General features: G+C 44.9%; 1 protein-coding gene across 1 annotated transcript in view; it reads left to right on the forward strand.

The window, feature by feature from the left end:
- LOC137299329 (tetratricopeptide repeat protein 21B-like) overlaps positions 1–23,384 on the forward strand; it is a 130,161-nt gene that overhangs the window by 32,904 nt on the left and 73,873 nt on the right. The window contains exons 6-9 of the mRNA XM_067967987.1: positions 2,704–2,861; positions 5,481–5,565; positions 13,412–13,510; positions 17,804–17,996. Coding sequence (XP_067824088.1) covers positions 2,704–2,861; positions 5,481–5,565; positions 13,412–13,510; positions 17,804–17,996 — 535 coding nt within the window. The remainder of the gene's footprint in view (positions 1–2,703; positions 2,862–5,480; positions 5,566–13,411; positions 13,511–17,803; positions 17,997–23,384) is intronic.

Below are 23,384 nucleotides of genomic sequence, written 5' to 3' on the forward strand. Positions count from 1 at the left end.
GAAGGGGATGGGAACAAGCTCTCAAAGTACGACCGTGCACAAGGCCCCATCAGAATCGGGATTTAAATGCTTCTTTTTCTGTGCTGGGGCAGGCTTGCAGCAGCAAATTTCCGCCCCTTTCCCCCCACCCCCCCACCCCACTACCCAGCAGAGGCTAGGGAGCCCTCCTGCTGCATGCAAATAACCCCTTGGCTGGAAATGCAGCTGAGGTCAGTGGTGGGGGGGGGGGGCATCTCTGGAGTAGGCAGCAGTCCCACCCCTACCAGTCATGTATCTCCGGATGGAAAAACCAGGCCTATGTGCTCGAGTTCTGAAGGTGGGCTTCAACCCATTACCTTCTGACGTTAAGATATCAGCTTTGTCTCATTGGTAGCACTGTCCCCTCAGTCAGAAGGTTGTGGGTTCAAGCTGCACTCCCAGTGCAGTACTGAGGGAGAGCTGCACCGTCAGATGTTAAACTGAGGTACTGTCTGCTCTCTCAGGTGGACGTAAAAAATTCCATGGCATTATTTGGAGAAGAGCAGGGGCGTTCTCCCTGGTGTCCTGGCCAATATTTATCTGTCAACCAGCATCACTAAAACAGATTAACTGGTCATTATGACATTGCTGTTTGTGGGAGCTTGCTGTGCGCAAATTGGCTGCTGCGTTCCCAACATTGTAACAGTGACTACAATTCAAATGTACTTCATTGGCTATAAAGCACTTTGGGACATCCTGAGGTCGTGGAAGGCACTATATAAATGCAAGAGTGCTTTTTTTAATGATGTCAGTTGAGGAATAAATATCTTCTTCGAAATAGCGCCATGGGATCTATTACATCCATCTAACAGGGCAGATGGGGCCTCGGTTTAATGAATTATCCAAAAGTTGGCACCTCCGACAGTGCAGCACTCCCTCAGTACCACACTGGAGTGTCAGCCTAGATTATATGCTGAAGGTGCTGGAGTGGGACTTGTACCCACAGCTTTCTGACTCAGAGGCGAGAGTGCTACCACTGAGCCATGGCTGACGCCTTCCTAATGTCTGGTATGAATGCCTGATGGGAGTCTGCGACAAGATAATGGATTATTTATTGTCCCCAGTGGTTGCGGAACACATCTTCAAAAGCCTGTCTCAATATAATATCAAACTTCATTTTGTCTCTTCAGAAGAAATTTTAACCTGTGTGAACCCACTTTGATTTAAAACACACCACATAATTTCTAAATCCTTTCTGCAAAAAAATGGTCAAAAAATGCCACAGGGCTGTTTTTGCATTGCTTCCAAGGTTAAGGTGCCCAAGCCCTGACGGTGGCCCTCCCTTCTGCACTCAGCACAGATCTGCTCACGAGTGAATTGAATGCTATGCTTGTGTGCTGGTGGGGAAATGCAAACAGTCAGATGGCAGTGGCAGTTCTCTCAGCGGGAACACACAGGGCTGATACCCACATCCTGCTTCCCATGGTGGTGCTTTCCCCACCGTCAGTCAGTACCAGCTTCAGGTATCCTCAGCATTGAAGGTCCAGTATGGAGAGGGAAGAGCAGTAATAATGGAATCAGCAGGTGTGAGCCATTGTGCTCTAACTGGGAGATCCAGCAATGCTGTTTTGATTGTGTTTTGGACTTCCCACAAGCAGAATGTGTGTTTCTGCTGGTCTGTTCTCCAAAACAAATCTTCTTCAATCGTGGGATAATCAACAGGTTGAAATTGGAACCTGGGCCAGATTATGGCCAGATAATGGGATTTGGGCAAATCCCCTCCCTACCTCATCGGTGTGATATTTTTTAGTTTAACCACACCAGCCATCTTGTGGCCTCTCCGCGTAAGATTGCTAATTTGGTACTGAATTAAGGGTAGTGGGCCTGTGCCCCATTAGCAGCTGGCCTGAGAATGCCCTCATCCATTTCACATAGTTCTCCTACAACAAACAGAAAGAGGAGAGTTTCATTCCCCCTAGGGCTAGATTCAAACCAGGTCTGCAGAGGTGAGATTCACCAGAATGATACCAGGGCAAAATTATGAGGATAGGTTGCATTGACTAGGCTTGTATTCCCTTGAGTATAAAAGATTAAGGGGTGATCTGATTGAGGCGTTGAAGATGATTAAAGGATTTGATAGGGTAGATAGAGAGAAACTGTTTCCTGTGGTGGGGGAAGTCCACAACAAGGGGGCTTAACCTTAAAATTAGAGCTAAACCATTCAGGGATGATATTGGGAAGCACTTCTTCAAACAAAAGGTAGTGGAAATCTGGAACTCTCTCCCCCAAAAAGCTGTTGAGGCTGGGGGTCAGTTGAAAATGTCAACACTGAGATTGATAGATTTTTGTTAGGTAAGGGTATTAAGGGATGTGGAACCAAGGCGAGTAGATGGAGTTAAGATACAGATCAGCTAATTGAATGGCGAAGCAGGCTCGAGGGGCTGAATGGCCTACTCCTGTTCTATTAGAGAGTCACTGCATTACTCACACTTCAATCTTCAATTTTCCTTCCCTCCCTATGAGGACACAACCAGCCTCTGTTTAGCACATCTCCTGATGGCCAGGCTGGGATTGAGAACTGACCAATTTCAGAATGTCAACCAATGTGCTATGCACTGATCACATGGAAAAATAACTGCCATAATTTCACATGGTCCTGTATGACGGTAGTACTTACAGTGGTTGCTTACAGTGCTTTGTTGCAATAAACTCTGGCTTCGCCCCCTCCTGATTTCTGAACTACAGGTCTGCTGCCTTCAGAAGGAACAGAATTATGTGGCTGGCCTGGAAACAGTCAACCAGATTATTGTCACCATTCCCACATTCCTGCCAGCGCTCATTCTGAAGATGAAGCTGTTTTTAGCCCAAAACAACTGGGATCAAACTTTAGAAACTGCACAAAGGTAAATGTAGGGGAGGATATAATACAAAAGGACGCAATGTTGTGTGCCACCAGCACATCATTAGTGCATGGCACAGATTAATGCACAAAATAAATTAGGCTTCTATTATGCTTGATTGGTTGTGCACTGTGATACATGATTTTTATTCTCTGTGTCCCTGCTTGAAGATATCCTAATTTGGTAAACTTGTTGCTTGAAACTCCCAACACTTAAGCTTCCCCTAGGCCTCACCTGCCCCCAGAATACTTTCTAGCTTCTCCACAGGTCCCCTAGCCCTTATTAGACTCACCACCCCCATGAAATCCACTGCTTGTTCCCTCGAGCCTCTTCCAACCACTTCTCACCACTCAATTATTTTTTCTTGGCCCAATGCTCCAGGGAATGTCAACCTCTCCTCTCCTCAGGTATTTTCCCCTTCACTTTCAAAACTGTTGTCATCATCCCACTCATCAAAAATCTCACCCTTGGCTTCTCAGTCCACTCCAATGACCACCATTTCCACCCTTCCCCTTCATCTCTAAGGTTCTCGAATGCTTTATTACCCCCAACTTCATCTTTCCCAACTTTCCTTGATCAAAACCTTTCAGTCCAGTTTCTGATCCAAGTCACCAACAATATCCTGTGTGACTGTGATCACGGCGCCTCTTTGGCCCTTTGATCAATCTTCAGTCTTCGATATGGTTGACCGCTCCTCTACCGCATCTCCTCTATGGTCCACTTCCTTTCATGGTTTCATTTCTGTCTGTCCCAGTGTAGGCAGTACATTTTCTCCAATACCTTCTTCCATACCTGTGGTCACCTCCGTATTGCCCCAAGGTCTGATCCTCGGACCCCTCCTCCGCTGTGTCTCAGAGACATCAACTGAAAGCACGGTATCAGCTTCCCTATGTTTGATGTTAAGACCAGCTTTACATCTTCACCACAACAATTAACCCCACGATTATTGCATGCTGTCCGACTGTTTGTCCACGAGCAAGTCATCGATAACCCAGAACTTATTCTAACTAAACATTAGTTATGCTATATTTTTATAAAACACTGGTTAGACCGCAGCTGGAGTATTGTGTTTAATTCTGGGCCTTAGAGAGGGTGCAGAAGAGATTTACTAGAATGGTACCAGGGATGAGGGACTTCAGTTCTGTGGAGAGACTGGAGAAGTTGGGGTTGTTCTCCTTAGAACAAAGAAGGTTAAAGGGAGATTTGATAGAGGTGTTCAAAATCATGAACGGTTTTGACAGAGTAAATAAGAAGAAACTGTTTCCAGTAGCAGAAGAGTCAGTAAACAGAGGACACAGATTTAAGGTGATCAGCAAAAGAGCCAGAGGCGACGTGAGGAAACATTTTTTACGCAGAGAGTTGTAATGATCTGGAATGCACTGCCTGAAAGGGTGATGGAAGCAGATTCAATAGTAACTTTCAAAAGGAAATTGGATAAATACTTGGAGAGAAAAAAATTACTAGGCTATGGGGAAAGAGCAGGGGAATGGGATTAATTGGATAGCTCTTTCAAAGAGCCGGCACGGGCACAAGGGCCGAATGGCCTCCTCCTGTGTTGTACCTACTATGAACATTGACAGGGCTGAAATCATCCTGTTTGATTCATGCCAGAAAATTAGCACTGTATCCTCTGATTTCATCCCCCTTCTCTAGTTGCACGCTTAGGTTAAATCCAACAATGCAAACCCTCAGTGTTCTGTTTGACCCTGAGCTGAGCTTCAAATCCATCACCAAGACTGTCTATTTCCACCTCTGTAATATCAGTCACTTCAGTTCCTACTTCACACCCATTGTCAATAAAACCCCATTTACCTCTTCATTACATCAATGTTTGAATTCTCTAATTCTCTCTGCCAACCTCCCAGGTTCCACCTTACAGAAACTCCAACTCATCACATCTCCACTGCCGAGTTGCTACCCCAAATCTCGCTTATCATCCTCTGCCCCAACTTGATCTTCCCATCCCCCACCACATTAACTTCAAAATCCTTGTGTGTATTTAAAGATTTCTACATAGCCTCACTCTCTCCTACCTCTGAAACCTCCTCAAAACCTACCTGTTCAATCTCCCTGTCTAACTCTTCTCCCAATTCCTGCTCAGTGTCCAATTTTCAGCCTCTCTTGTGCCATGGGATGTTTTGCTACATCTATGGGGCTGTATAAACTGTTGTGGTGGTAATAATGATAGAAGAAAGCCTGCTTAACACCAAGATGCGGTTATGCTGCATTTGGTGTAAAACCCAAGCAGTGTGAGTATCCCCCAGAGGGGCCTCCCATCTCTTGCCTTTATTGTAGTCCACAGTAAGATTGCTGCTAACTCCCAATTTAAACCACCACAGGGGTAGGAATGCAAAAGTGACAGCATGACTAGGTCATAAATAAACCAGTGAGTATGTAATAAGCCATGAATCAAATGAACAAATTAGTTAACATTTGAATAATAAGGTCCAAATGAATAACCTTTTTGCAGGTATAATTTTTTGAGTATGTTTATATTATAAATGGCAAAAAATTGTATATTATACATGGAGGATGCATGTGTTATATGTGATAGGTACATGAATGAAATAAAGGAGTTGATTCTACAGTTAACTAAACCCTTTTTTCTCCTCATTAAACAAGAATTATGCTAAAGGATGGCGCCAATGTGGATGCACTGCTAATCTTATGTCTCCATGCCCTTTGTAAAGAAGGAGAACACACTGAGGTGGGTTGCTGAGGAAACATGCGTCGCATTAAATAAGTCATTGCACCAGCAGGACGTGAAGCCAAAGAGGAAGTTATATTCCTAGCTAACACAGGAACATGAGTAGGCCATTCAGCCCCTTGAGCCTGTTCCAGATCATGACTGATCTCTATCTTAACTCCATCTATCCAGAGCCAGGTCTTTCAGGAGTGAAGTTAGGAAACACTTCTACATGCAAAGTTTGGAACTGTCTTCCGCTAACTCAATTATTAATTTTAAATCTGAGATTGATAGGTTTTTGTTAATCAAAGGTATTAAGGGATATGGGGCTACGGCGAACATATGGAGTTAGGTCACAAATCAGCCATGAATGGAGGAACAGGGACTAGAGTCATAGAAGTTTACAACATGGAAACAGGCCCTTCGGCCCAACATGTTCATGTCGCCCAGTTTATACCACTAAGCTAGTCCCAATTTCCTGCACTTGGCCCATATCCTTCTATACCCATCTTACCCATGTAATTGTCCAAATGCTTTTTAAAAGACAAAATTGTACCCGCCTCTACTACTGCCTCTGGCAGCTCGTTCCAGACACTCACCACCCTATGAGTGAAAAAATTGCCCCTCTGGACCCTTTTGTATCTCTCCCCTCTCACCTTAAATCTATGTCCCCTCGTTATAGACTCCCCTACCTTTGGGAAAAGATTTTGACTATCGACCTTATCTATGCCCCTCATTATTTTATAGACTTCTATAAGATCACCCCTTAACCTCCTACTCTCCAGGGAAAAAAGTCCCAGTCTATCTAACCTCTCCCTATAAGACTAAATGGCCTACTCCTGTTCCTTTGTTCCTACCCTCCTTGGTAACCCTTAATTCCGTAACCCTTAATACCCTTGTCTTACAAAAATCTATCAATCTCAGTTTTGAAATTTTTAATTGACCCCCAGCCTCAACAGTTTTCTGGGGGAGAGAGTTCCAGATTTCCACTACCCTTTGTGTGAAGAAGTGCTTCCTGACATCACCCCTGATCGGCCTAGCTCTAATTTTCATATTATGCCAGCTTGTTCAGGACTCTCCCACCAGAGGAAACAGTTTCTCTCCATCAACCCTATCAAGTCCTCAATCATCTTAAACCCCTCGATCAGATCACTCCTTAATCTTCAATACTCAAGGGAAGTGTCGATGCAGTCCGTCCTCATAATTTAGCCCTTTTAGCCCCGGTATCATTCTGGTGAATCTGCGCTGCATTGCCTTTAAGGCTAATATATCCTTCCTGAGGTGTGGTGCCCAGAACTGAACATAGTACTCACTAATAGATAGTGAATTGCACTGATTTATTGATGCAGTGTTATGTCAGGTGTTCCAAAACATGAGGTAGTGCTTTTGGCTGCCAGCGCCCCCTGAGGCCTATTTCGCACCCCATGCAGTTAGAAGCCTAGGCACAGACCATGCACAGGCTTACTGAAGGACCAAAGATATTTTAAATTAAGAACCTCCCCATAATGCGATCCAGGGGCCTGAGGAGCACCTACCTAATGGGCTGAATACCCGTATAAAGCATGTTGCAGCGGAAGCCCGTTCGCTTCAGTTTGTTAAAGGTATATTGCTTTATCGCTTAGCAACTGATGGGTTTTTGCAACATTTTGTTGGATAAAGGAAGTTTAGAGAAATGTTTGGGAGCCTTCCTGACAGCACTGCATTTTTAAAAACCTGCGACTGTGAATCTATGGACATTTCGGCATGCCTCTTTATTTACATGTTCTGGAAGGTGAGGGAACAAGTCGGCAGATCTCTGTCATATCTCCCAACCTTCAGTGCATAATTGCATCAGTTGTTACAGGTGCATAGCCTAATGGTTATGGTACTGGACCAGCAACCCAGAGGTCATGATCCCACCATGGCAAGTTGTAAAACTGAATCCGAATAAAATCTGGTAATTTGTGGGGCCAGCACCGGAAAATGACCTTGAAAGCTGCCGGATTGTCATAAAAACCCATGTGGTTTAAAAACATCCTTTAGGGAAGTGAACCTGCCACCCCTACCTGATCTGGCCTACCTATGACTCCAGCTCCACACCAAGTGCTTGACTCTTAATGGTCTCAGGGCACCTAGGGATGGGGAATGAACGCTGCTTTGCTAGTGTAGCCCACATCCCCGAGAACAAATAAGGACAATGTTACATTACCAATGCATTGTTTGCCAGGACTGGCGATCTCATAATTTTTCCTATGGAAAGCAGCCAGCAACATGAAAGAGCCCTCTCCTTCCACCATGTGGCAGCATTCCCATAAGTGCATGGTGTAATTGACTGCACTTATATGGCCATACATATCCCCCACTCCATTTTAACTCCATTCATGATTGGCTGTCGGTGGACCAAACATACAGCTGAGTCTCATGACGCTCACTGCAACACTCAATGACAAGAGTTGAGGAGAGGTACAATGTGGCCTATGCTTCCACCAGGGTCAAACAAAGACTTCACTGTTTGGACAGATCGGGGGAGTCAATAAGTGAGTGAGCGACTAAAGGATTATGAAAGAATGAAAAGACTATGATAATAGTCGAAGGCTGAACGAGGCCTTTGCATCCTCCCCACTCCCCCTATTCTCCATGCCATAAACCTTGATGGCCCTCTCCTCAAAAGGAGCTATGGTGACTAACATTCCATCTACAGGCACTGCTTCCATTCCTTGTAGCCTTTTCCTGCATGCAGAAGTAAATAGGACATACGTTGCAAAGAGGGTTGTGAGAGAAGTTGAGTACTACCTAAGTGCCAAGAACACTGGCCAGTTCAGCGAGTTCTGAAACACACAGCGTTCAAGAGCCTTGTGCTGACATAGTACTTGTTACTGGCCACAATTAGTGGGTGACATTATTAGCACCTTGAAATGGAAACAGTACACAGTGCAATACAAAAACATAGGCATAGGCATAGGAATAGGCCATTCAGCTCCTCGAGCCTGTTCCGCCATTCAATTAGATCATGGCTGATGTGTATCTGAACTCCATTTACCGCATGAGGTTGCCTGAATGTGTACCAAGTTTACAGTGAAGAGCAATAAAGAAGCTTCACAAGACAACTTATTAAAAATGTGCCACATGTTTACACACTTACCTTGGCAACCTTACGTAGACCATAAAGTTTCTTCCTCACTTACTGCCAGATTCCGACCACAGGTGAGATTGCATTGACCTGTTCTATCGATCCATCCATTCTATTCTGTTGAAAAATGGACCTCTCCTCCAAATAGATTGAAGAAGTCAATGTTTGATTGTGTAATTTTCCATCTGGAGAGGGAGTGAGAGACACAATAGGTGAATTTTCCATTGTCAGTACTAAGCGGTGGGGCCTGGGGGCAGCAAGTGACACTGGCTACCCTGGATTTTCCCACAATCGGCCACCTTAAATATTTGAGTAGTTCCCAGCCCCGTTTGGGCCTGGTCCTATGAGCTTGCCAAAGAGAGGGGGTGGGGGTGGGGGTGGAGGTGTGGGGAACATGGTTTGCAGCTGCTATTCAAAATGGCCCATATAAATTGTTGCTGTGTATGAAAGAATGCATACACAGTGTCAGAATTGGCTCAGTTGGTAGCACTCTTGCCTCTGAGTCAGAAGGTTGTGGGTCCGAGCCCCACTCCAGGTACTTAAGCACAAAATCTAGGCTGACACTACAGTGTAGTAGTGAGGGAGTGCTGCACTGGCGGAGGCATCATTTTTCAGATGAAATGTTAAACCGAGGCCTTCTCAGGTGGATTTAAAAAATCCCATGGCACTATTTGGAACAAAAGCGGGAGTTCTCCCTGGTTTCCTCAACCAACACCTAAAAACAGATTATCTGGTCATTATCACGTTGCTGTTTGTGGGATCTTGCTGTGTGCAAATTGGCTGCTGCATTTCCCTACATTACAACAGTGACTACACTTCAAAAGTACTTCATTGGCTGTAAAGCACTTTAGGACGTCCTGAGGTGGTGAAAGGCGCTATATAAATGCAAGTACTTTCTCTTTACACGATCGGAGCAATGAGCAGACCTCCTGTATTTTCTGATTTTTTTTGGAGGCCCTCTTGCAGGAGGTGCAGCAAAGGTGAATTGTCCTCTGGTACTTTAGGGAACCATCCTGTGTTAAGAAATGACCAGGCTGCTTTGCAAGAGATGTCTCACAGAGTCAATGCAGTGTCCACCATCCAGAAGATGCAGAAAAAAATAAGTACCCTCAGGAGGTCTGCCAAGATATGGCCAGCCAGCATTGCACTCTATCAAGTAATGGGACAAAGCATCCTCAATAACTGTTCCCTCTCATCATGTTACATCCTAACAGATGCTAAGCCCCTGGAAACCGTCTTAAGCCTCCGTGCATGCCTGTATTGCAACAGAGCACACTTTCCTACTCTCACTTAAACTTGCTGCATGACCCATTGGAAAGGCACCCTCCAAAACACACTACTAAGATATGACGCAGGGTGTCCACTTGCTTCTCAATAACCTATGCGTCCTTCCAACTTTCAACATCTCACTACTTCTCTGTTTGCAGGATAAATCTGCTCATAACAAAAGAGAACTCATTCATTCACACACATGCATTGTAACAAAACACTTTATGCAAAACGAACGTGTAAGTTCCAAAAGACATTCAATACTCAAAAGGGTTAATCTGCACCGTTTCATTTCAGTGATGTTTGCCAGTGGCAAAATACCTGCTTTAGGTGTTTGTTTTTATTGCAGTTTACTGCTGTTGTGACTAATTTACTTTGACAAAAGAGGACTCTTTCAATTCAGATCCCTCACACAGTATAAGCAAAACATATTGGACTAGACTGCACCAGAGAATATAGATTTTGTGGGCCATGGGGAGGCTAGAGAGCTCCAAGAAGGTCATGCATGTACCATATTTTTCTTGTATATCACTCATTCACCCACTCATTCACACACATGCATTGTAACAAAGCACTTTACGCATAATATTAGCTACCTAAGCTCTCATTCGTGGGCTGCTTCTCAGCCACTATTATACCATATGCCTCTTCTGTTTCCATAGATGTCCCCAAAGAAGTGAAGATCTCAAGCCAGCAGCTCTAAGCATCACCCACTCCACACGTAAAACAAGCACCAGCATGGGCACATTCACCTTGCGGGATTTCGGTCGGCAGTCTGTGCGTGGTTCACTGGGTCATGTACAGAGCATGAGTGAACAGGAGCAGATGGTGGAGGTGGAGGGAGAGCAAGAACCTGCAGGCCGGAGGGTCAGCTTGCATCCTCCTTCGGTTGCAGAGCCCTGGGACGCTAACTTCACGTGGTCTGATTTTAAAAGAAAGATGCAACCTGAGCACCAATATTTTCTTCAAACAGTAGAGAAGGTGCTAATATCCCGCAAGGACCGGCAAGTACAGAGGAGTCCGCTGGTTGCATCTGTGAAGTTGCACATTGACATCTGAACTACCACTCTGCAAGTGACAGAAGTCCATCGCATGGTGGGCTAAACTCTCGTGACTGTTCACATTGCTGTTATGGAGGCCTTTGACTCTAGTCTGCACAAGAATCATTTTATGGCTTTATCTATCTACACTCATATTTGCATATTTATTTGCATCCCAAGGTTTCTGCGTTCATCGACACGCCTTCAGCATTTTTCCATTAAGTTTATACAACCATTCCTTGTTTTTTCTCCCAAATGCATCATCTCACACTTCTCTGCATTAAGTTGCCTCCGTTGCCTCTGCCCATTCCTCTGTCTATGTCACCCTGAGGTCTTTTATAGTCCTCTTCACTGTCTGTATGTATATATATATATATATATATATATAAATGAATATATCCAATCTATAGCTGGGGGATTGGATGGACAGATCCATTACGCAGGGCTTTACTGCCATCATTGCTGCCTAGATCACTGTCTGTATGTATATATATATATATATATATAAATGAATATATCCAATCTATAGCTGGGGGATTGGATGGACAGATCCATTACGCAGGGCTTTACTGCCATCATTGCTGCCTAGATGTCTGCCTCCCAGCAGATAATTGAACTTGCTGAGGGAGTGCCCAAGGCCATGGTGAGAGTAGGCACAGGTGAAGCTGCTGCCACTCAGGGTAATGTGACATCAGGCCCTTCCAGTCAACCTTATTCAAATGGCTGTAGCTATGCCAGAGAGTGAGCAGGGAAGCAGCTACTTTTTTTTATTCGTTCATGGGATGTGGGCGTTACTGGCAAGGCCAGCATTTATTGCCCATCCCTAATTGCCCTTGAGAAGGTGGTGGTGAGCCGTCTTCTTGAACCGCTGCAGTCCGTGTGGTGAAGGTTCTCCTACTTGCTGCAGCAGATGCAGCGCAAGCAGCTGTCGGTCCATTTTTGTGACGAGGGACCAAGGAGCGAGATGGCCATGTCAATCCCAAGAGGCTCCAGCGGGATCCCGGCGAGCAGCCTCCTCACTTAATCCAGCCACTAGGCAAGCACCAAGAAGGAGCACTATTTTAGGTTCTAGTTTACAGCATACAAGCCATACACCATCACTAAAAGAAAGCATCAGGGTAAAAACAGTAGCCACGATTTCCTTCGTCCCACCATTCAGCTGTCCAGGCCCTAAGCTCTGGAATTCCCTCTCTAAGCCTCTCCACCTCTCCACCTTTAAGATGCTCCTTAAAATCTACCTCTTTGACCAAGCTTTTGGTCGCCTGGCCTAATATCTCCTTATGTGGGTCAGTGTGCAATTCTGTCTGAATATGCTCCTGTGAAGTGCCTTGGGATGTTTTACTATGTTAAAGGTGCTATATAAATGCAAGTTGTTGTTGTTGAACACTACTCACTTTTAGGGAATTAAACTTGAATATAATTCATTTCAACTGTGTCTAGATAGTTTTTTTCTCTGATGGTGTAATATAAGGTTTTAGTAGATGAAAATAATGGGTAATTCATAATTGAGCTAGTGCAGAGGCCATTGTTGGAGACGATGTATTTGGCCACTTCGTGATGCAGATATGGAGAGGACTGATAATGCCGTGGGTGGGTGGGTATTTAGGTGAAGGTCTCGCATATGAGAGTCTGGGTATTGCCTGCAAAGGTGGATCAGTGGAAATATTTCCTGACTCCTCTTCATGTTGCTTGGCTCCTGCCTGAAGGTAGCTGTCTTCCTCCTGCACTGCCTCTTTGGATGGCAAAGTTATGCAGCATGCACCACACAGGTGTTTGCAAGTGTCTTCCGCCAAAAGTGCAGAGTGGATGATCCCGCTCAGCCTCCTCCCAAGGTCCCCATCATCATAGATATCAATGTCCAGCCAATTCGGTTCACTCCATTCAACATTAAGACACATCTAAGTGCACTGGACACAGCAAAGACTATGGGCCCCGACAACATCCCGGCTGTAGTGCTGAAAACCTGTGCAGCAGAGCTAACTGCTCCCCTAACCAAGCTGTTCCAGTACAGCTAGGACACTGGTATCTACCCAACAATGTAAAAGGTTGCCCAGCTATATCCTGTCCACAAAATCGGGATAAATATAAACCAGCCAATTACTGCCATATCAGCCTCCTACCAATCATCATTAAAGTGATGGAAGGAGTTATCAATAGTATCATCAAGCATCACCTATTTACCAACAACCTGCTCACCAATGCTTAGTTCGGGTTCTGCCAAAATCACTCGACTCCAGACCTCATTACAGCCTTGATCCAGACATGGACACAAGAGCTGAATGCCAGAAGAGAGGTGAGAGTTGTTCCCCTAAGTATCAAGGTAGCATTTGACCAATTATGGAACAATGAAGCCCTAGGAAAACTGAAATCAATGGGGGTCAAAGGGAAGTGGCTGGAGACATATCTAGCTCTCAATACCAACATTTATATCATCTATGTATCAATATAGGCTGAAAATTATGTGAAACAACTCATTAGTGCCTTGGAGAAAAGGGAGCCTCAAAATCCAAAGCTTCATCAACGTGTAGCTGTTGTATTAAGCAGAATGGTAAGCAAAACAAATTTTCTCTTTTTGACCATTTGGCTTCAGCATGAACTGTTCTATATAAAGCAATGGAGAGAAAAACATCGTTTAGTGAGGGTAAATATTAATTCTTATTTCCATGATGTGAGAATTCTTACTTTTGAATTCTATTTTGCGCAGTTTAGAATCATAGAAGTTTACAACATGGAAACAGGCCCTTCGGCCCAACATGTCCATGTCGCCCAGTTTATACCACTAAGCTAGTCCCAATTGCCTGCACTTGGCCCATATCCCTCTATACCCATCTTACCCATGTAATTGTCCAAATGCTTTTTAAAAGACAAAATTGTACCCGCCTCTACTACTGCCTCTAGCAGCTCGTTCCAGACACTCACCACCCTTTGAGTGAAAAAATTGCCCCTCTGGACCCTTTTGTATCTCTCCCCTCTCACCTTAAATCTGTGCCCCCTCGTTAGAGACTCCCCTACCTTTGGGAAAAGATTTTGACTATCTACCTTATCTATGCCCCTCATTATTTTATAGACTTCTATAAGATCACCCCTAAACCTCCTACTCTCCAGGGAAAAAAGTCTCAGTCTATCCAACCTCTCTCTATAAGTCAAACCATCAAGTCCCGGTAGCATCCTAGTAAATCTTTTCTGCACCCTTTCTAGTTTAATAATATCCTTTCTATAATAGGATGACCAGAACTGTACACAGTGTAGCCTTACTAATGTCTTGTACAACTTCAACAAGACATCCCAACTCCTGTATTCAATGTTCTGACCAATGAAACCAAGCATGCCGAATGCCTTCTTCACCACCCTATCCACCTGTGACTCCACTTTCAAGGAGCTATGAACCTGTACTCCTAGATCTCTTTAGTTCTATAACTCTCCCCAACGCCCTACCATTAACGGAGTAGGTCCTGGCCCGATTCGATCTACCAAAATGCATCACCTCACATTTATCTAAATTAAACTCCATCTGCCATTCATTGGCCCACTGGCCCAATTTATCAAGATCCCGTTGCAATCCTAGATAACCTTCTTCACTGTCCACAATGCCACCAATCTTGGTGTCATCTGCAAACTTACTAACCATGCCTCCTAAATTCTCATCCAAATCATTAATATAAATAACAAATAACAGTGGACCCAGCACCGATCCCTGAGGCACACTGCTGGTCACAGGCCTCCAGTCTGAAAAACAACCCTCTACAACCACCCTCTGTCTTCTGTCGTCAATCCAATTTTGTATCCAATTGGCTACCTCACCTTGGATCCCGTGAGATTTAACCTTATGTAACAACCTACCATGCGGTACCTTGTCAAAGGCTTTGCTAAAGTCCATGTAGACCACGTCTACTGCACAGCCCTCATCTATCTTCTTGGTTACCCCTTCAAAAAACTCAATCAAATTCGTGAGACATGATTTTCCACTCACAAAACCATGCTGACTGTTCCTAATCAGTCCCTGCCTCTCCAAATGCCTGTAGATCCTGTCTCTCAGAATACCCTCTAACAGCTTACCCACTACAGATGTCAGGTTCACCGGTCTGTAGTTCCCAGGCTTTTCCCTGCCGCCCTTCTTAAACAAAGGCACAACATTTGCTAACCTCCAATCTTCAGGCACCTCACCTGTAGCTGTCGATGATTCAAATATCTCTGCTAGGGGACCCGCAATTTCCTCCCTAACCTCCCATAACATCCTGGGATACATTTCATCAGGTCCCGGAGATTTATCTACCTTGATGCGCGTTAAGACTTCCAGCACCTCCCTCTCTGTAATATGTACACTCCTCAAGACATCACTATTTATTTCCCCAAGTTCCCTAACATCCATGCCTTTCTCAACCGTAAATACCGATGTGAAATATTCATTTAGGATCTCACTCATCTCTTGTGGTTCCGCACATAGATGACCTTGTTGATCCTTAAGAGGCCCTACTCTCTCCCTAGTTACTCTTTTGCCCTTTATGTATTTGTAGAAGCTCTTCTGATTCTCCTTTGCCTTATCTGCCAAAGCAATCTCATGTCCCCTTTTTGCCCTCCTGATTTCTCTCTTAACTCCACTCCGGCAATCTCTATACTCTTCAAGGGATCCACTTGATCCCAGCTGCCTATGCATGTCATATGCCTCCTTCTTCTTTTTGACTAGGGCCTCAATCTCCCGAGTCATCCAAGGTTCCCTACTTCTACCAGCCTTGCCCTTCACTTTATAAGGAATGTGCTTACCCTGAACCCTGGTTAACACACTTTTGAAAGCCTCCCACTTACCAGACGTCCCTTTGCCTGCCAACAGACTCTCCCAATCAACTTCTGAAAGTTCCTGTCTAATACCATCAAAATTGGCCTTTCCCCAATTTAGAATTTTAACTTTTGGGCCAGACCTATCATTCTCCATAGCTATCTTAAAACTAATGGAATTATGATCACTGGTCCCAAAGTGATCCCTCACTAACACTTCTGTCACCTGCCCTTCCTTATTTCCCAAGAGAAGGTCAAGTTTTGCCCCCTCTCTAGTCGGGCCATCCACATACTGAATGAGAAATTCCTCCTGAATACACTCAACAAATTTCTCTCCATCCAAGCCCCTAATGCTATGGCTGTCCCAGTCAATGTTGGGAAAGTTAAAGTCCCCTACTATTACCACCCTATTTTTCTTGGTAATCTCCTTACATATTTGCTCCTCAATTTCCCGTTGACTATTTGGGGGTCTGTAGTACAATCCTATCAAAGTGATCTCTCCCTTCTTATTTTTCAGTTCTACCCATATAGACTCAGTGGGCGAACCCTCGGATATCTCCCCTCTCACTACTGCCATGATGTTCTCCCTAATCAAGAACGCAACTCCCCCTCCTCTCTTACCTCCTGCTCTATCTTTCCTATAGCATCTGTACCCTGGAACATTGAGCTGCCAGTCCTGCCCCTCCCTTAGCCATGTTTCAGTAATAGCTATAACATCCCAGTCCCATGTACCCCTTCATGCCCTGAGTTCATCTGCCTTGCCCATCAGACTTCTTGCATTGAAATAAATGCAGTTTAATCTAGACTTCCCTTGGTCTTTGCCCTGCTTTCTCAGACCATCTGTCCGGTCATGTTTTGTACACTCTCCCTTACTGCCTTTTGTTTCTGTCACCACTTTACTTCCCACTGACTTCCTGCATCGGTTCCCATCCCCCTGCCACATTAGTTTAAACCCTCCCCAACAGCACTAGCAAACACTCCCCCTAGGACATTGGTTCCAGTCCTGCCCAGATGCAGACCGTCCAATTTGTACTGGTCCCACCTCCCCCAGAACCGGTTCCAATGGCCCAGGAATTTGAATCCCTCCCTCTTGCACCATCTCTCTTAAGCAAGAAACATAGATTCTTTAAAATCTAGGAACCTTAGGCAGGTTGGTAACTACAATACTAGGCCACTAGATTGTCAAGTGGGAAACGTAGGTTAAAGTCTGAGTCAGGATTGTCATGACAGGTTTATCCAAAGGGTGATTTACTACCTGGTGTTACCCGGCGTTGGTTGTATGATCTCAGTCAGACAAAAACAAATAGCTGGGGAGAGACCCCCTTCTTGCAATTTGTTATGTGGCACATGTGCTCCATTTATTCATTGGGTGTTTTCCCCATGGTGCTGTCAGCAGATGTCACAAGATCACAAGGCAGCAGTCCCACCCCCACCAGACATGCACCTCCCGTTGGAAAATCCAATCCTATGCGCTTGAGTTCTGGAGGAGAGCTTCATTCAACCCATTACCTTCTGACTTCAAGGTGTCAGTCTTGGCTCATTTGTAGCACTCTTGCCTCTGAGTCAGACGTTTGCAGGCTCAAGTTCCACTCCAGAGTGCAAAATCTAGGCTGACACTCCAGTGCAATACTGAGGGAGTGCTGCACTGTCAGAGGTGCAGCCTTTTCGATGAGACATTAAACTGAGGCCCCATCTGCCCTCTCAGATGGACGTAAAAAATTGGCAGCCTCCTATCCTACATTACACAACAGTGACTATACTTCAAAAGTACTTCCTTGACTGTGAAGCACTTTGGGACGTCCTGAGGTCATGAAAGGCGCTATATAAATGCAAGTTCTTTTCTTTAATACTGTAATTGATAACATGCTATAAATTGAATGGTGGGAGAGCAGAATATCTCTGAAAATTTGCATTTCAGCTGCAGTGAAACAAGCAGATTGAAAAAAACCTCCAAAGTTTTACAAAACCAGCCACGATACGAGTTGGAATCTAAGTGGTTTAATGTTTTTTGTATGTTTTGTTTGCTGATGCAGATTTGACCTACTTGTGTGTTTTATACCTTTGATAGTGTGGCAGAAACCAGACCATTTTGGAGCAGACGTACAATCTGGTGGAGCATGCTCTCGACATGGCCCCCGCAGACGCACAGATTGCCGCTGAACTAGGTTTCCAACTAATTCTGCAAGAGAAACTGCGGGACGCGGTGAAGCAGTACACAGATGCAATGAAACTGGATGAATCCAACATACCTGCACTGACAGGTGTGCAAGTTGGAAGATTTCTCAAAAATCCTGGGTTGCAGCACCGTGAGTCTGAAAGTAGTGGAGAGGGATTTCAATTCAACCAATTATAAGCTAGATCGAAGAAAGTAATTTGCAAAAATAGCCAATTTGGGCACAAAAAAATTCCTCCACATCCTCTCCACAAATCTTTCTTGAGCCATGGATGCTCAATATCACAATTTTCCACAATCTGCAGAATTAATCAATGCAGTTGTATAGATATTGAAGACAGAGTAGATGAATGAACCGATTGGAAAGTTCCAGAACTCGTAATTTTTGGGCCTGGAAATTTGGAAGATTTAATCTGTTATCAAGTGAGACAAACATATAAGGTAGAAATTACCATTGTAGCTTTACTTTGGAAAACACTGAACTGCTCGTACCAAGTTCATCCCTCTGTTATTTTAACTGAGGCATTAACTCATTTATTTTAACAACTTAACACTTCTGCTAAGATAGTGGAGAAAGCAATTTCCTACCAGCGAGTTAAGCATTCCTCAATCAACGTGACTGAAATTTCTACCTTTAAGTGGCTTCATGGTATGTAGTCACCTAATTTCTAATGTTCCTTTAGCTGCCGTTGCCCAAAGTGTATATTGAGGAGATTGAGAAAAGACTGTTTAGGAAAACAAGCTTTAAATTAATGTAAATCGCTTGTGATATTTTGTAATGCTTCACAGGCCTCCGTCATATCACTCAAAGCTGGGGTATCCACAAGAGAAACTCGGGGACAACTCCCTCTCCAGTTTTCCCTCTTTCTGTATAGGGAAACACTTTCCAACAGCAGCAGAGATGAAATTGGGCTACTCGGTGGCACTGAGAAACTCAAACTGGGTCGCACCACTTCTTCGAAAAGCCCAAATGTGAATAAGTGAACTTAAACGGGGTTTGAACTTGGGTCCCTTACTGTAATAGTTCACTTTAATTTCTTTGTCAAAGGGAGATTGGTGCACCTCTTGACATGTGAATAGATAGTTACAGGATCCCTAAATTTATCCACATAACAAACAGAACAGTGCAATGTAATTAATTCTACGGGCAATGCTTTAGGACATTTTGATTGAAGTGAAATTGGTGGGATTCATTTAGTTTGAATTAATTAGTTAAAGGGTAAGTCATGTCAGGACAGCCCAGCCCCGTGTTATGCTCTTCCTGCTCTATGTGGGAAATCAGGGACCCTTCCGGTGTCCCTGACGACCACGTGTGCGGGAAATGTATCCAGCTGCAGCTACTGACAAACCGCATTGCGGCACTGGAGCTGCGGATGGATTCATTATGGAGCATTCGCGATGCTGAGAACGTCGTGGATAGCATGTTTAGTGAGATGGTCACACCGCAGGTAAAGGTTGTACAGGCAGGAAGTAATTGGGTGACCACCAGGCAGAGAAAGAGGAGTAGGCAGTGCAGGAGTCCCCTGTGGCCGTCCCCCTCTCAAACAAATATACCGCTTTGGATATTGTTGAGGGGGATGACTTATCAGGGGAAGGCAGCAGCAGCCAACTTCCTGGCACCAGGGGTAGCTCTGCTGCACAGTCTGGGAGGAAAAAGAGTGGAAGAGCTATAGTGGTAGGGGATTCCATCATAAGGGGAACAGACAGGCGTTTCTGTGGCCGTAAACGTGACTCCAGGATGGTTTGTTGCCTCCCTGGTGCCAGGGTCATAGATGTCACTGAGCGGCTACAGGGCATTCTCAAGGGGGAGGGTGAGCAGGCAGAGGTCGTGGTCCACATTGGGACCAACGACATAGGTAGGAAGGGAGATGAGGTCCTGCATCAAGAATTTAGGGAGCTAGGTAGAAGATTAAAGAGCAGGACCTCAAAGGTTGTAATCTCTGGATTACTCCCAGTGCCACGGGCTAGTGAGTATAGAAATAGGAGCATAGAACAGATGAATGTGTGGCTAAAGAGTTGGTGCAGGAGGGAGGGTTTCAGTTTCCTGGATCACTGGGCCTGCTTCTGGGGAAGGTGGGACTTGTACAAGTCCGACGGGTTGCACCTGAACCAGAGCGGGACAAATGTCCTTGCGGGGAGGTTTGCTAGCACTGTTGGGGGGGGTTTAAACTAACTTGGCAGGGGGATGGGATACAGAGTGGAGCTACAATAGGGGGTGATGTGCAGCCAAATATAGAGAAAAAAACAAGTCAGCTTGGAAGACAGGGCAAATATGTAAGGGCAAGGCTGGATGGCATCTATTTTAATGCAAGGAGTCTTGCGAATAAGGTGGATGAACTGAAGGTGTTGATAAACACATGGGAGTATGATATTGTTGCTGTCACAGAGACATGGTTGAGGGAGGGGCAAGACTGGCAGCTCAATATTCCGGGGTACAGAATCTTCAGGCGAGACAGAGGGGGAGGTATAAGAGGAGGGGGGGGGTCGCAATATTAATTAAAGAATCAATTACTGCCATAAGGAGGGATGATATATTAGCAGGTTCCTCTAATGAGGCCATATGGGTGGAGCTTAAAAACAAAAAGGGGGCAAGCACTTTGATGGGAGTGTACTATAGGCCCCCAAACAGTCAGGGGGAGATAGAGGAACAGATATGTAGGCAAATCTCAGAAAATTGTGCAAATAATAGGGTAATAATAGTGGGGGATTTCAACTTCCCCAATATTAACTGGGATACTCAGAGTGTAAAAGGCTTAGAGGGTACAAAATTCTTAACGTGCATCCAGGAGAGCTTTTTGAGCCAGCATGTAGAAAGTCCTACAAGAGAGGGGGCGGTACTGGACCTAATTCTAGCGAATGTGGCCGGCCAAGTGGAAGAAGTGCTAGTAGGTGAGCACTTTGGTGACAGTGACCATAATTCGGTGAGATTTAAGGTGGTCATGGAAAAGGACAGGGAGGGGCCGGAAATAAAGGTTCTAAATTGGGGGAAGGCCGATTTTAATAGGATAAGGCAGGATCTGGCCAAAATGGACTGGGATCAGCTGCTTGTAGGAAAATCCGCATCAGAGCAATGGGAGTCTTTCAGAAGGGAGATTGAGACCATACAATGGCAACATGTTCCCGTAAAGGTCAAGGGTGGTTCCAAGAACTCCAGGGAACCTTGGATGTCAGGGGATATACGAGAATGGATTAGGAAAAAAAGGAGGGCTTTTGGCAGATACAAAAGGCTAAAGACGGAGGAAGCCCTAGAGGAGTACAAAAAGTGCAGGGGGATACTTAAAAAAGAAATTAGGAGATCAAGGAGGGGCCATGAAATAACACTGGCGAGCAAAATAAAGGAAAATCCTAAGATGTTTTATAAGTATATTAAGGGTAAGAGGATAACTAGGGAAAAAATAGGGCCCATTAGGGACAAAAATGGCAATGTGTGTGTGGAGCCGGCAGATGTAGGAGGGGTTCTAAATGAATTTTTTGCATCTGTTTTCACTAGGAGAAGGACCATGTAGACATAGAAATACGGCAGGGGGACTGTGATATACTCGAACATATTAACATCGAGCGGGAGGAGGTATTGGCGGTTTTAGCAGGCCTAAAAATGGATAAATCCCCAGGCCCAGACGAAATGTATCCCAGGCTACTGTGTGAGGCAAAGGAGGAGATTGCGGGGGCTCCAACACATATATTCAGAACCTCTCTGGCCACAGGGGATGTGCCAGAGGACTGGAGAACCGCTAATGTAGTACCATTATTCAAGAAGGGGAGTAGGGAAAAACCGGGGAACTATAGGCCAGTGAGCCTAACATCAGTGGTAGGAAAATTATTGGAAAAAATTCTGAAGGACAAAATTAGTCTCCACTTGGAGAAGCAAGGATTAATCAGGGATAGTCAACATGGCTTTGTCAAGGGAAGATCATGTCTGACTAATTTGATCAGTCAGTTCGCTGATGATACAAAAATTGGTAGGGTGGTAAATAGCGAGGAGGATAGCCTCAGTCTGCAGGACGATATAGATGGGATGGTCAGATGGGCAGAACAGTGGCAAATGGAATTTAACCCGGAAAAGTGCGAGGTGATGCACTTTGGAGGGACTAACAAGGCAAGGGAATACACAATGAATGGGAGGACCCTAGGCAAGACAGAGGGTCAGAGGGATCTTGGTGTGCAAGTTCACAGATCCCTGAAGGCGGCGGAACAGGTAGATAAGGTGGTAAAGAAGGCATATGGGATACTTGCCTTTATTAGCCGAGGCATAGAATATAAGAGCAAGGAGGTTATGATGGAGCTGTATAAAACACTGGTTAGGCCACAGCTGGAGTACTGTGTGCAGTTCTGGTCGCCACACTACAGGAAGGATGTGATCGCTTTGGAGAGGGTGCAGAGGAGATTCACCAGGATGTTACCAGGGCTGGAGCGCTTCAGCTATGAAGAGAGACTGGGAAGATTGGGTTTGTTTTCCTTGGAGCAGAGGAGGCTGAGGGGGGACATGATTGAGGTGTACAAAATTATGAGGCGCACAGATAGGATGGATACTAAGGAGCTTTTTCCCTTCGTTGAGGGTTCTATAACAAGGGGGCATAGATTCAAGGTAAAAGGCGGGAGGTTTAGAGGGGATTTGAGAAAGAACTTTTTCACCCAGAGGGTGGTTGGAGTCTGGAACTCACTGCCTGAAAGGGTTGTGGAGGCAGGAACCCTCACAACATTCAAGAAGCATTTGGATGAGCACTTGAAATGCCATAGCATACAAGGCTACGGACCAAATGCTGGAATATGGGATTAGATTAGACAGGGCTTGATGGCTGGCGTGGACACGATGGGCCGAAGGGCCTCTATCCGTGCTGTATAACTCTATGACTCTATGACTCTATGACATTTCTGAGAAATGCGATAAGGTGCTATATCAGAGTATCATAGTAGGTACAGCACAGAAGGAGGCCATTCGCCTATCGTGCCTGCACCGGCTCTTTAAAAGAGCTATCCAATTAGTCCCATTCCCCTGCTCTTTCCAAATAGCCCTGTAAATTTTTTCACTTCAAGTATTTATCGAATTCCCTTTTGAAAGTTACTATTGAATCTGCTTCCACCACTCTTTCAGGCAGTGCATTCCAGATCATAACTACTCGCTGCTTAAAAAAATGTTTCCTCATGTCACCTCTGGCTCTTTTGCTGATCACTTTAAATCTGTGTCCTCTGGTTACCAACCCTTCAGCCACTAGAAACAGTTTCTCCTTATTTATTCTATCAAAACCATTCATGATTTTGAACACCTCTATCAAATCTCCCCTTAACCTTCTCTGTTCTAAGGAGAACAACCCCAGCTTCTCCAGTCTCTCCACATAACTGAAGTCCCTCATCCCTGGTACCATTCTAGTAAATTTCTTCTGCACCCTCTCTAAGGCCTTGATATCCCCCCTAAAGTGTGGTGCCCAGAATTGAACTCAATACTCCAGCTAGGGCCTAACCAGTGTTTTATAAAGGT

This window comes from Heptranchias perlo, chromosome 2 (genome assembly GCF_035084215.1).
Source record: "Heptranchias perlo isolate sHepPer1 chromosome 2, sHepPer1.hap1, whole genome shotgun sequence".
Taxonomy (NCBI): domain Eukaryota; kingdom Metazoa; phylum Chordata; class Chondrichthyes; order Hexanchiformes; family Hexanchidae; genus Heptranchias; species Heptranchias perlo.